Source organism: Abramis brama, assembly GCF_963993115.1.
Source record: "Abramis brama genome assembly, chromosome: 16".
Classification (NCBI taxonomy): Eukaryota; Metazoa; Chordata; class Actinopteri; order Cypriniformes; family Leuciscidae; genus Abramis; species Abramis brama.
Window position 1 is genome coordinate 11,896,005 of NC_139978.1, and position 13,931 is coordinate 11,909,935.

Consider the following 13,931-nt stretch of genomic DNA (forward strand, 5'->3'; position numbering starts at 1 on the left):
CATGGTAGCGAGGGAGAGTGACAGTCGCCCAGCCAATCATTTCATTCGTTCCGAATGGAAATAAGTAGCTGTGTTTATTGCAGCCCTGAGAGGACTACAGACACTTGATTTTTATACTCTCCTTTTCAGAGTACTTACATTTTAATTATGTATTGGTATATAAAGACAGTTTAAACAAATTTGGGAAAAAGTTTTTTAGAAAAAAACTGCCTACCCTGCCTTTAACTAATGTTAATAATGAAACCTTATTGTAAAGTGTTACTGATATTTTTAATATCTCATAATTTGGCAGCAGGTAAATGTGCTTCGTCTTTCTCAACTGTTTACGTTCACTTAAATCATAACTTTGTGTTTATGTGAATACTCGTCAAGACTGGTATTTTGACGCAATAAGCAGCGATAAGGAACTCAATTTAGTATTGAGAGGCAGCTTTTGCGCACACACTTTGGGTGCGAGCACAAAATCTGCGGGAATGCATAAAATTATATGTCCCACACCCAAATTCAAGCCCTGTAACACCAACAATATTCGTCCGGAGCAAGTGAAATGAGTGTGTGAGGGGAGGTGGTTTTTGGGTCAACTTGCTGTCGGAGAGAGAGCGCAAGAAAGCGCAGCTGGTATCTATTCTGGGGATAATGAATATTGGAAGAGTTTCAGGCATTTCAGTAATGTTTGTTTGTGATATTGGTTTATGATGGATATATTTTCCAGGGCCCCAAAGCTCCCAAAAAATGGGGTGAAATATTTTTTTCCCCCAAAATAAAAATTAGAGGGATAGTATTACCATGTCAGCTGTCACGATAATAAAACTTATACCATTTAGACCTTGCATAATATTTTTAGACATAATATGCCTTTCTTAAATACGAACAGTACTATGCATCATGTGTACTGTTTTATTAGTACAGCAGGAGTTGCTTACTGTATAGTTCTATTAGTGATTTACCGAAATGTTTTTTTTTTTTTACCGAAACCAAACGTTTTCATTTATTGTAGCGGAGAGCCAAAACCAAAAATAAACGGAATAATTTAACTATCTATGCTGTTTAATGTCTTTTTATCAGATGATAAATTAAACCTGTTGTAATAAAGTTTTTTGGTAATGAGCTAACTCTTGATATTTCAGCCAAACAAATTTTGTTACCTCTCTAGCAATGGCATATTTTTTGTTCCACACTGCTGACATATTAACGTTTTAGCTTAACCACATTGTGTGCAGAAAATAGATACTGACACTCATTAGAGAGGCGCTAATTAAATGTCTCTGTTTCTGTCAAGGATTTAAGCCCCTCAAAACTATACTGAATATAATGCTATATGCAATACTGATCTATTCAGCTGTAAACAACAGTAAGTTGAACACAATTTTTGGAAAATGAGCAATAACAGTCTTTTCTTCCCTGGTGTGTTAATCAATGGTATATGCTTCTGGTGAAATGCGTCTCTACTCAAAATACTTAAATATTTGTATATGCATGCATATTTTGCAATAAACTTAAAATAGGGCTTTGCCGGTCAACTACGTCAAAACATCTTTTCGTATGTGAATGATGTTTTATGTGAACAATACCACGTATGTGAATGATGTTTTATGTGAACAATACCACACGAGTGAAGCACACAGCTTTTTCAAAATAAATAATAGGCTAGCAATTTAATGTTACATCACAACCATGGAAACATTTGGATTTGTGCTGAATGAGAGAAGTAAATTATCCCATACATTTATAATAGTAACATAGTAACATTTCCCTGTAGGTTTGTGAGATCCAGTCATTTGAAAGATATTGGCTCTTTATTGTCTTTTTATTAGGCTAATTAATCTTATGAAAAATGAAAACTTCCACAAGCACAAATACATTCAACATAAATAGGCAAGTTTTATCAAATCTCAATTATTTAGAAATAAAGTCTGTCTGGATATCTTTTCAGAAACTGCTTCAGGATTTGTAATCACAGAGTATATATAGGCTCATCTTGTGGTCTGGTTAGGCTCTTACTAAACGTATGTGCAAAGCAACTGGGATACACAGGTCATTGTGGTCACAAGTTCCTTATACAGTATCTACTGAAGGAATTATAACTCTGCTCAAATGAGCTGAATATGAAGAGGTGAATGTATTTGAGTTAGTGATGCAGAGAACATCACAATCACACTGACAATTTATGTTCCGCTTCCCCCAACAAACTGAAACCCATTTAGTATGTTATAACACAGTTCATCTCATCAGACAGATCCTCCTCGAGGCGCCCGATTGGTTGCCCTGTCCTCCCTTGACTTAGAAGGTCAGTTGCAGCGCTCTCCATTTCATCAATAGTCATGTGACAGGCACCTGCAATTTCCCGTTTTGCAAAGTCAACAAATTTGGGGTCTTTTGCATATAGACCCAAGCCTTCAGAGATCAGGATCTAAAAAATACAAAAAAAAGAGGACATCACAAAAGTTGGATCAGATTTATTTCCACTACAAACAGCTGAAATCCACTGACCACAACTATTTATGTGTCTGCTGAAAGCAGTTAGTTGCACTGGTAATTTAGGTGTGTCGTATTAAATGGGGTTTAAAGTTTTGTATTCAGAATTTTTGGAGATCAGTTTTTTCCACTTTAAAGGGGTCATGAAATGCATTCACATCTCTGGAGGTTAGCTTATGAAGCTGTTTGGCATCAAAATGTTCAAATATTTGTAATAGATGAAATATGATCATTTTCCATCCTCTGTTTTACTCTTTGTCACAAACACTTAATTTCAGGGGCATTACCTCTTTAAGAAACGCAAGTAAGTATCCAGTGCTGTGATTGGTGAATTTCATTGCACCATAGCCACAGCGTGTGTGATGCTCGAGATGGCCAGCTCTTTAATAGAGCCGTATATGTTTGAGCCCGTGCCAGATTGAAATGAACCAATGCAACCACAATTATTGCCTCCGAGGACAAAATACTTGGCACTGCTGTAGCTTTCAATACAAGATATTGAGAAAATAGTTTTTAAATTTTTAAGAAACGAAAACATTCTTGTTCAATTGCTCAGGCACTTGTGAAAAATAAACTTGTAAAACTCATATTTTTGGACTGGGGAGTTAGCTTTGAGGTATGAAACTTGCATGTTTTTATTTTAGAGCAAACTCTTATGTGTGTAAATATCAAGGACATTCTGATTTTCCATTTCATGACCCCTCTAAAGTTTATTTTTCTGTGGATCACAGTCAAAAAAGAAAGTCTATGATTCACTGCTGTACAAAAACAAAGTCCAGCTTGAATCGTTTGTATAGCCACTGAACCTGCATAAATAACAACTATCCTTATTACGTAGTTATTTGATACACCATTCAGGAAGCTTATTTACCGACTCCACGAGGCTGTCAGCGCTTCCCTTCTCGATGTATCCGGGGCTGTGTTGGGAGGGCACTCTGAGAGTGGTGTACGCCCGAGGTTGCTGGCCTACACCTGCCATTCCACTGCCAATCCACCCGGGATGGGCCGACGCCGGCAGGCTGGCGCTGCCATTGGCATCACCCCACATTGCCTGAGTGCCCCCCATCTCGTTCACTAGAATGAGGGGGGCGTAGAGGAGACGACCCCGTCTGGCCTGGTTGTTCACCCAAGAGGCCGAAGAAACCGCAGATGAAATGCTGCTCCGCCGAGAGTCGAAGCTGTTTTGCGTCTGTGGGAGCACATACATTATTTTTTATTATTGTGGGAAAACAGTGAAACAGAAATTTGTCATTAGCAGAACTGAATGGTTTATTATTTTATTTTTGCACAATGTTGATTTTGTGCTAATGGTAAATTGTTGGCGTATTCTCCAAATTATGATAATTCTATATGTGAATATGATACTTCATTATGATGCTTCGAAAAAATCTTTTCAACCCTGTAAAGCCTGAGATATAAAGAAATATGACAGAACATTTATCTAATTTGTAAAGCTTAAAAATGTAATGTATTTTTTTTTAAATGTTTTTTTAATTAAAAATATTTTTGCATACTTTTTGCATTATATTTGATACATTGTGCGTTTATTGTAATTTATTGATGGAAATGTATTTTTATTGATTTTATAATCATAAAGAAATCTATTTTACTTTGTGGTAGTCAAAAAATGAATTTGAGCAGTGACAAGATAAATATATTGTAAATATAAATGTAAAAATGTCATATTTATATTATTTATAGATTATTTTTAGAAATGTGAATAATAATAATTAATATAGATTGAATAATGTTATAGTGTAAATCAACAAGGTAGAGCATGCTGCATTTATATAAAAAAATAGATATAACCATTAGCTCTCACACTAATACTGATTTTAATTAATTAAATTAAATGATTAATATACTTCAAATGCTTGCTGTATCATGTCTGATACATTTTCAACAATTTTTCATTCAATATTAAATATCAGTTGCTTAAATCCACTAAATATTAATTTTGAAATGTCAATAACAAAGTTATTCTTAGTGTTACTTTATTCAAATCATCAAAGATTTCTCAATAAAAAGATGTGTGCATATCTTCTTGGATAATCCTCCAGAAGACATGTAGTATTTTCAGTTTTTCAGGAAAGTACTGATCATGTTGTTGAGGCCTATCAAATGTGAGTTTTAAGACCAATTCTCATTGCACCAGACAAACGGCAACATACACTTTGTCTGTTTTTTTATTGGGTCAGTGGGTTGGCGTTGGTCAGCACTTGTTTATGCCAATTTAACATGTTAAATCTGATTGTTGGGTCATGGAATGTCTGAAAAGTGACGTACTGTCTTCTGGTGATAGTCAATGTTACAAATCCAAATCCAGTGTTACAATACAATTCCAAATCTGGAGAAAAGTTACCTGTATTCGTGCCCTACAGGGTGGGGAATTTTGGCGGTAAGTGCCTGGGATTGGGAGATCCTCATTGCTGCCCTGCCTTCTCAAACACTGGATGTTAAAGTTTGGCTTTCGGCCTGACGGATACATGAAAAAAGTAATCAATGTTAGGTTCACTGAAAGGTTTACCACATTATTTTTTTGCAGTGCAGAAAGTTTACAGTTGGATTTACCTAAGGGAGTTGGGGGAAGCATGCGTCGCCGTGCAGCGAAACCACTGCCATTGTATTCATTGTTGTTGTATCCGTTACCATTGTATCCATTACTATGATAACCATTACCATTGTAGCCATTGCTGTTATAGCCATTGCTGGAGTAACGATTCCCTGGATAATCAGTCCCATTGGTACCATTCCCATTGTAGCCATTTCCAGGGTAACCATTGCCATTGTAGCCACCAACATCTTGGCTGTTGCCTTGGTAACTATTGCTGATATTGTCAATGGGCTGAACTGGGGCCACACATTCACTGCTCCCATTGGGTGCTGCAGTTTGTGCCGGAGGAACCTCAGGAAACCACTGTCTGTTCAGACATTATCACAAAATCAGACAGATACATTAATTTGTGAGAAAAGCTTGTAAATTTCAGACAGACTGTTGTTTGAGTCATGTGAAGGTCCCGATATAATCACAACAATGTTCTTTTTCATTTTTCACATTTTTCATGTTTTGAAAAACCTTTGCAGTGGTGTACTGTTAATGAACATCCCAATGCCAGCCGTGCTTCTGGGAGTGGCGTTTAGATGAATATGCAAGTATGTGCTACACACTTTCCTCTCAATATACATATATAAACAACTGACAACTGAGGTGATAAAACAGCGGTTAAGATGTGGATATTTTTGCACCAGCTCAGCATTCTGGCACTCTAATCAAATCAAGTCAAGTCACGTCATGTGTATATATATATATTTTAAAAACAGTTTCAGTGTGGCTTTCAATTGACCGTTCGCAAAGACCCGCCCTCTTTAGTTACTGTTGCTATATCCGACAAGCCCACGCCGCTCTCACGCCCCACCATGTTCTCACGCAGTGAAAATACATCGCAGAGCAAAGAGGACACTGACAATGCGCTGACAGACAGGACAGACCAGGTTACTTTTGATATGAAACAAAGTCTGAACTTTCAAATTTGGTAATTTTTTTTAAAGAAATTTAAACAAATACCGTTTTGTGGCTCTTTAATGTGTCGTGACAGATCGCTGTAGAAACTCTTAAAGCTGCTCGTGAACCAATCAGCACTTCCTTCTAGTTAATTTATAGCATCAAATAAACATGAAAGAACATAAGAAGGAATGTTGGTTTAACCGCGGAAAGACGTCAGTATACTCCATTTTTCAAGTTCAAATCCTCCAACGTTAATCTACTAACTCTCCTGACTGCTTTGTCGGACAAAAATGGCGGATTATGATTGGTCAGATCACCTGTCAATCAATCTCCCTGCGAAGGGTCAATTAGAATTTCTTCAATTTCTACTATAACGCAGATCTCCATTGTGGTCATGCTTTTACTCGCAGATGTCTGACCTTGATGGACTGAACAGAATAAATGAATTGGAGAATATGCAGAGTGCCAAAACACTCCTATCTATTATGTAATCGCTATGTACCTATGGTAGTTTGAAGGTGTTTACCAGCAGGAGCGAACCTTTCCGGAAAGTTCACTTTGCCAAGCTGTTTCGTAAAGTAAACAAACTCCAAACGAATTTAGTTTTGGCCTGATAGTTCTTTGATTTTGTTTTAAGTATATCAGGGCCTTGAATTATTTTGGTGCATTATGGGTAGTCAAACATTTCCTACTAACCTATCATGTGAGACAGCACTATGAGGGTCCTCCCTGACAGCACTTTGCTCTGGAGGGTATGGCATCTCTGTAACTCCTGTGACTGTAACTCCTCCTCCTGTGACTGTAACTCCTCCTCCTGTGACTGCTCCTCCCGTCACTCCTTCACCTTCACCTGTGACTCCTACTTGCATGGCTCCTCCAGTGACTGCTTCTTCATTTCCTCCTGGAATGACGACCCCTCCTGTGACTCCTCCATTTTGCATTCCTCCATCCGGAGATGGGGGAGGAATATATTCACAAGCACTAGTTGTATCATTCCTGAATATGAGAATTTAATAAGAAATACAGTAAGATGATATACAAAAAAAGTTCTTCAAATACCTTATGAAAGCATGTCCTCGAAGGTACTACAGGGGGTCATGATGTTTCAAACTATTATTATTTATTACTAATTTGTTGATGGTAATAACTAAAAGTAATGATAATATGTATTATATAATGTACTGGTAACTCATGTTTTTGATGAAAGATACTGTAAATTGTTACTGAGAAAAATTTGACGGTTATACTGCCGATCCTTAGGTTGGCTGAAAGGTTGTTGGGTAGGTAAAGGTTGAAAACCTCCCATTTTCCCATTTAGAATACACTAGAGAGCATGACATCTACACAGCATGTCTGTCAAGCTTGGCAAACATTGCAACTCAGACTACTTTGCAATTTAACATGTTGGAAACTGGAAATATGATAAGAAAATCTTGTTTTTGGAGCATCTCAAAGCTGTGAAGTGATTAGTGAACTGACAGTTATGAAATTACAGGCCCTTTACAACAGATAAAAACAATACGTTTTGTCTTGGACTAAAATCTAACCAAATACCCCATCCAGAAAAAAATGCTCAAAACAGCTTTTCAGGTCCTGAGAGTTTTCTAAATTCAGTGTAGTAGCTTCTAATTATACAGGTATAATTCTATTCTTTTGTCTCTTAATGTGCTCCTTACCTTTGGTTGGTATTCAGCATCCACAATGGGGTGAGTTTGCTGTGACTGGAGGCCCACCTACTGGGCAGGGGAGACAACCTCTGAGGCTGATCAATTATCACTTCGTTTTCAGATAGGGCGGAGGCCGGACGGGAGTCCAACAGGGCCTCCTCCAGCATTAAGCTCCCATTGCGTATTCTAGGAGGAAGCTCAATGCTCACTGAGGTCTCGTCCAGATGGGGGGGCATAGGGCTGCTTCTGGGGGTGGACATGACCGGGGTGGGCGGAGCATCACTGAAGACGCTGTCACTCTGCAGTTGGCAAGGGAAACAGAATTAACTGTTGTTCCAGTGAGACTTGTCTATATATAGTTTAATAATGCATAAGGAAAACTTTAAATTACAGTTGTAACTAATACAGTTGTAATACACTTTATTTTAAGTGTCCTTGTTATAGTATAATTATACAATTAAGCACTGAATAATATTAATTAACAAATTGTACTTACTATAGAGTTTCGATTAGCGTTTGGTTTAGGGTTAGAATTATGCATAATTTTCTGTTATTACTATAGTAAGTACATCTAATGTGTGACAAGGACAATGTAAATTAAAGTTTTTTCTTTTTTTTCTTTTTTGATATATTTACAATTTAAAGTGCCCCATAATGCTTTTTTTGAATATTGACTTTTATATAGTGTGTGATATAGCTGTTTGTGAATGTAAAGGTCTGCAAAGTTTCAAAGATCAAAGTGCATGATAAATGGAGTTATTGTCTTCCAAAAGAAGGAACGATTCTCAACTGCCTGAAATGAGTCGTCAGTAATTCCAGTCTTACTTGCTGCATGAACCTATGTAGGATTGTAACACATTTGTATAATGCTCTTCATTGGCTGCCCACGAACAACATCTACTTTGAACCACCTTTAAACACTAGTTGTAGCTTTTCGTTCATGTTGTCGACATGTGGAGAAGACGCTGTTTTCTGTGCTTATCGAAAGCAAATCCACTTTGCATGCACTTCCACAAGATGAGGACTCTGGCTTGACAGTAAAACCGATGCTATCGTTACTGCAATGTAAACTATGAGAGAATGAAAGCGTTCTTTGAACTTGGATGCATGTAATCCTACTGTAGGAGACTTTAAAATAGCATAATAGGGGCACTTTTGGTTAAGGTTTATGGACAGCATCTGGCATGCTGTCAGTTAGTTTAAAGCACTCTCATTTTACTATTCCCACTGGATTTTTACTGCTGAGTGTTCTCACCCTGAAGAATTCTTCTTCTTCCATTATCTCCCCCTCCAGCCCTTCCTCATCCTCCATCGCCATAGCCAGACGCATCTCTGGGGCCAGATCCTGTAGTGTGCGTAACCCAGCCTGGACCACACAAGATGAGAGTCATGTCAAAGACAGGCTGTGATCCAGTGATGCTGCATTATGGTTGCACAGAATAACAGTGCAAAAAGTATGTAGTATGAGAATATGGAGCTCATACTCAAGGAGGGATAAAGTCCCAAACTGAGCAAAAATATGCAATTTGCATACATTTATATGGCCAAAAAGTAAGATGAAATTCCAATAGCTTGTGGTGTACATCAATGAGATATTTATATTTCATGTAGTAGATTGTGTACAAAATGTTTTTTAGCAAAGTTTTGATCATGATGATAATTTAGAGGCCTTAGAAATTTGCATATCAAATATGAAACAGTAGGCATGATTGAGTAATTGATGTGTTTATAGTAACACAAATCAATTTATTACATAGATCGTCTGTATGAGCATGAAAAGATTCACTTGAAATAAGAAGGTTCATGCTGCCCAATTCAGCTTTAATTTATTTGAATGTGTCCATTTGAGCAAATTAATTTAATTGTTGTTATTTTCTTGCTCAAATATGTTATGTTTAATGCACGGAAATAGTTCTAATTCTATGACTCCCTATTCTCTGCACGTAAACAGCCATTTGTCCTGTGTAGGCTAGACATGATGTCACTGAAAAATTAAAAGGCAAGAAAAGACAACACACACACACACACACACACACACACACACACACACACACACACACGCACGCACGCACGCACACGCACACACACACACACGCACACACACACACACACACAAACAAGTCATAATTCATTACCTGGAGAGAGGCTGACTTGTCCTTGCCTTTCTTCTTCCTCTCTTTCTCCTTTCGCTTACGAAACTTTTTAAAGTAGTCCTGAATCAGGAAGCTGGCATAGAACTTTCCTGCAGTCACCTCATTCCCTAAAAACGTAGAGAGATGGATTTTTAAAAAGACAAAAAAATGCAGATCTTCAGTTGTCCGAAGAGGTCACTTTTTTGGGGTGGCAAGGGAAGGACTTGTTGGGCATTGATTGAGGCATTTCTGATTCAGCACAGTGTTAGCACTAAGCCTCGGAGAACACTGCATGTCCTTCATGGTCTGTTTGTAAGGTCAAACTTGTATATGGTGTTGGTTGTCCACATTAAGCACAGAAAGCCTATAAGAAGATACTATTGTAACATACTCTACCTGCAGGGGGAGGTATAACTTCATCCAGCAGTTTGGGTTTGGTACGTTTCCAGATCTTCTTGATGATAGCTCTCAGCTCCTCGTTCTGCTGGTCAATGGGGCCTGTGTTGAACGGAAAGGTACTGTATTACTGTATTTAGGATGAAAAAATGCTTAATTTTTGCTGTAGTTTTTGTCAAAAAGCACACAACAGATTATTTAAATCTACAAGCATCATCATTTTCCATAGAAAAGTTTAATTTATGGAAGCAATTACAAACGTCCTCACTTGTAAATGTCAGAATTGACAGAAGTGTATTGATAGTATGTTAGTGAGATTGTGTGTGTGTGTGTGTGTGTGTGTGTGCAGGAGTCCAACCATCTGTTTTAATCTTGAGTGAAGTTCTGACGAGAGCAAACAGGGTGGCGTTGAAGGACACAGTGCCATCAGGATAGAGAGGCACATTCATAGCAACCAGTCTCTGCCAAAGAGAAAGAGAGAGATGGGCAGAGAGAAACAGAAAGGTGTAAATATGAATGGTTAACAGGACACTGCTATGTGGAGCATGTTGAAATGGGCCTGCTAGTGTGTTCTGGGAGGTTGCTTACTGGACCTCACAAGTCTCTGGTATTTTGGTCTCTACATACACCACCGTTTAAATGTTAGGATGCATTGTATTAATCAAAAGTGACAGTAAAGACTTTTATATTGTTACAAAAGATTTATATTTCAAATAAATACAGTTCTTTAAACTTTCTATTGATCGAAAGAATCCTGAAAAGCAGAATTTATCACGCTTTCCACAAAAATATGAAACAACTGTTTTCAACATTAATAAATAATAAGAAATGTTGGTAGCACTTTATTTTACAGTCCTGTTTGTCCTTATTTTAGTAATGACACTAACCCTGAACCTACCTCTAAACCTTAACTGACCCCATGTAGTTAACTTACACTACTTTTCATGTAAGTGGATAAGAACACTGTAAGTACATTGAAAGTGCACATACTGTAAAATAAAGTGCAACCAAAATGTTTCTTGAGCACTAAATCAGCATGATTTCTGAAGGATCATGTGACACTGGAGACTGGAGACTTGGGTTCCTCCTAAAATGCAAGTCTACAGGACTTGTCCCATTTCATTGTCCACCAGTGACTGTATAAATCCAAATGTCCTTACCCTACACGCTACTCGATGTGGACAGAGTTTCCCAAAGCCCAGCGGAGGCTGAATTCTGCGCAACATGGTGACTACATCTATATGTTTAATCCTTCCCCTGATGTAAAGAAATGCAACAGTATTTATTATTTTAATTAACATACTCATTTAAGACTGGGATTTATTTATGCTCTCATAAAAAAAAGACATCCAGTTTGTGTGAAATCACTTACGTGGCTTCTGGGTCGTAATCTGACCAGACTCGTTTAAACTCATCGAGGTGATGAGTCCCCAGCACAGTCCAGTCTCTGGTCAGATACTCAAAGTTATCCATGATGACAGCGATGAACAAGTTAATGATCTGAGAAAATGCAGATTAATCACTAAATAAATTTGTTTATTATTTTGAAAGTTGTATATTTCCCCAAGAAAGTGTATGTTCGCTCAAAACTTTTGCATTCTCTCTCAAAACTATTGCATTCCCTGAAAAACTTTGCATTTGCTAGCAAAAGCATTGAAGAAACTTCAAAAAGCAACTTCATATTATTTCAAACACTAGGTTTTCCATTTTCCATCAACACATCTTTTGCAAGAGAGTGCAAAACTTTTGTGAGTTAAAGGTGCAGTAAGCGATTTCTGAGAAACACTGTTGATATTTGAAATCAAAAACCAAAAAGCACAAACAGGCAATGCAAGAGTGGATGTTTCTTTATCAAAGCTGAAGCTAATCATAAAAAATAAAGCGAAGATGATGAACGAACGACGAGGAAGAACAAAAAATTAACATACAATATCGCCAGCAGCACACCAGCTCCAGACAAATAATGACACTCAAAACTGTCCTTTTACTATAGCAAACATTACAACAACAATCTCTCTTTCTGCAGTCTTTCTTCAAATATCCCTCTTGTTCATTCTCTCTCCTCCCCCATCATGAGTGTATACGCCCCCTACAGCTGATTGGCTACAAGTGTGTTGTGGTGCTCCGTCCAATCCACTTTCAACAGCGTTTCTCAGAAATCGCTTACTGCACCTTTAAGTCAATACGTTTGCGAGTTAACACAAAACGTCTGCAAGAGAATGCAAAACGTATGCAAGAGGGTGCAAAACTTTTGCATGAAAACTGAAACGTTTTGGGAGCGGAATGCAGTGTTTCTGGGGGGAATGCAAAACTTTTGGGAGACAATGTTGTTGTGGATGTTTTATCCCTTACCAGGAAGGCACAGAGTGCAAAGAAACTGATGAAATAGAGGTACGCCAGGTTGCTTCCACAGCTGTACTCCTCCCCTGGCTCAATGTCAGACTCTGGGTCACACCGACGTCCTGGCAGTGCCGCAAGCATGATCTGCTGCCACTGTTCACCCGTTGCACATCTGGGTTTGAAGACATGCAACAAACCTTTACATGAAACCATTTACTAACCAGATAAAAAAGCAGATCATTATCCAAATTCAAGTCAAAAATCAACCTAAGGCTACTGTACTCTTACCTGAAAAGCAGAAGTACAGCCATGAAAAAGGTTTGGAAATTGTTGTTCCGACTGAGTTCAGTACTGTCGTCAATAGCTATCTTCCCAAATGTCTGGAACCACAGCAAAGAGTTTAAACTTCCCAATCTGGAATGTTTCTCAAATGAGGAGAGGGAGAGGAACATATACAAACGTATAAAGATGAACCCACCTGCATTCCAATCACACCATATATGAAAAAGATCATAGCAATGAGTAGGCCGACGTATGGCAGTGCCTAAAGGTAAGCAGAGAGACAGGTAGAAATTATGCAAAAAAGAGAATTGAGAATGAGAGTCTAGTGAGCTTGTTTGTTTCCTATATTTCTCACCTGTAGAGATTTAAGGAAGGTCCAAAGGAGGGTTCGAATGCCTTCACCCTTACTGAGCAGCTTGACTAGTCGCATAACTCGGAAAAGACGGAAGAAAGTGATGGACACTTTGGCGCTCTCCCCATCTTTCCCCTTTTGAAGTGGGAAAAGAGAACGACATACCAAATGTTAATGTATAATTTTAAAAAGTCCAGTTATCAAAGGTCCATGATCATGCCAGTGGCACATTTCAAAGTGAATTGTTTTGTGAAGCAGTCACCATATAATGCAGGTTTTGCTAAGAGACAGGCATTGAAAACTACATTAGACCTGACAGCAGACAGCCTGTTTAAGACTAAGGGTCAGAAAATGTGGAAAACTGGGAAATGGTCAAGACAAATTTAATTCCAAAGACAATCAAATTATTCAATTAAATTAAACATGTCCTTTAAAGATCATAAAAGCTCAAGAACTCACACTAATGAAAGTCATAAAAGCCTAACATTTAAATAATGAACTATAAAAATATACAAAGCCAATTTAATTTTGATATAGACATAATATAATATTAAATATAAATACTATAGTAGAACCTTCTATGTGTCGCCACATAAAACAAGACCAAAGTTTCTTTCTGCAAATTTCTATATAATGTCAACGTAACAGCACCATTGTTTCATGTCGGAATGATCGTATTTACAAAATAAGTGCGCATAAACAACACCACAGTGTCTTATTTACCAGAGGGAAAGTCACATTTTCACTGATTTTCTGAGTTGTGGGTGTATTAATTAAATTAT

At 37.7% G+C, this 13,931-nt stretch overlaps 1 protein-coding gene across 1 annotated transcript in view; it reads right to left on the reverse strand.

Moving 5' to 3' along the window:
- Positions 1 to 1,624: 1,624 nt before the first annotated feature.
- cacna1fa (calcium channel, voltage-dependent, L type, alpha 1F subunit a) overlaps positions 1,625 to 13,931 on the reverse strand; it is a 31,016-nt gene continuing 18,709 nt past the window's right edge. The window contains exons 33-48 of the mRNA XM_084087645.1: positions 13,153 to 13,284; positions 12,994 to 13,059; positions 12,804 to 12,895; positions 12,528 to 12,687; positions 11,548 to 11,675; positions 11,336 to 11,432; positions 10,534 to 10,636; positions 10,176 to 10,277; positions 9,783 to 9,907; positions 8,903 to 9,013; positions 7,657 to 7,946; positions 6,677 to 6,976; positions 5,047 to 5,396; positions 4,838 to 4,950; positions 3,347 to 3,664; positions 1,625 to 2,410 (exon numbers count right to left, since the gene is read on the reverse strand). Coding sequence (XP_083943771.1) covers positions 2,201 to 2,410; positions 3,347 to 3,664; positions 4,838 to 4,950; positions 5,047 to 5,396; positions 6,677 to 6,976; positions 7,657 to 7,946; positions 8,903 to 9,013; positions 9,783 to 9,907; positions 10,176 to 10,277; positions 10,534 to 10,636; positions 11,336 to 11,432; positions 11,548 to 11,675; positions 12,528 to 12,687; positions 12,804 to 12,895; positions 12,994 to 13,059; positions 13,153 to 13,284 — 2,697 coding nt within the window. The 3' untranslated portion in view covers positions 1,625 to 2,200. The remainder of the gene's footprint in view (positions 2,411 to 3,346; positions 3,665 to 4,837; positions 4,951 to 5,046; positions 5,397 to 6,676; positions 6,977 to 7,656; positions 7,947 to 8,902; positions 9,014 to 9,782; positions 9,908 to 10,175; positions 10,278 to 10,533; positions 10,637 to 11,335; positions 11,433 to 11,547; positions 11,676 to 12,527; positions 12,688 to 12,803; positions 12,896 to 12,993; positions 13,060 to 13,152; positions 13,285 to 13,931) is intronic.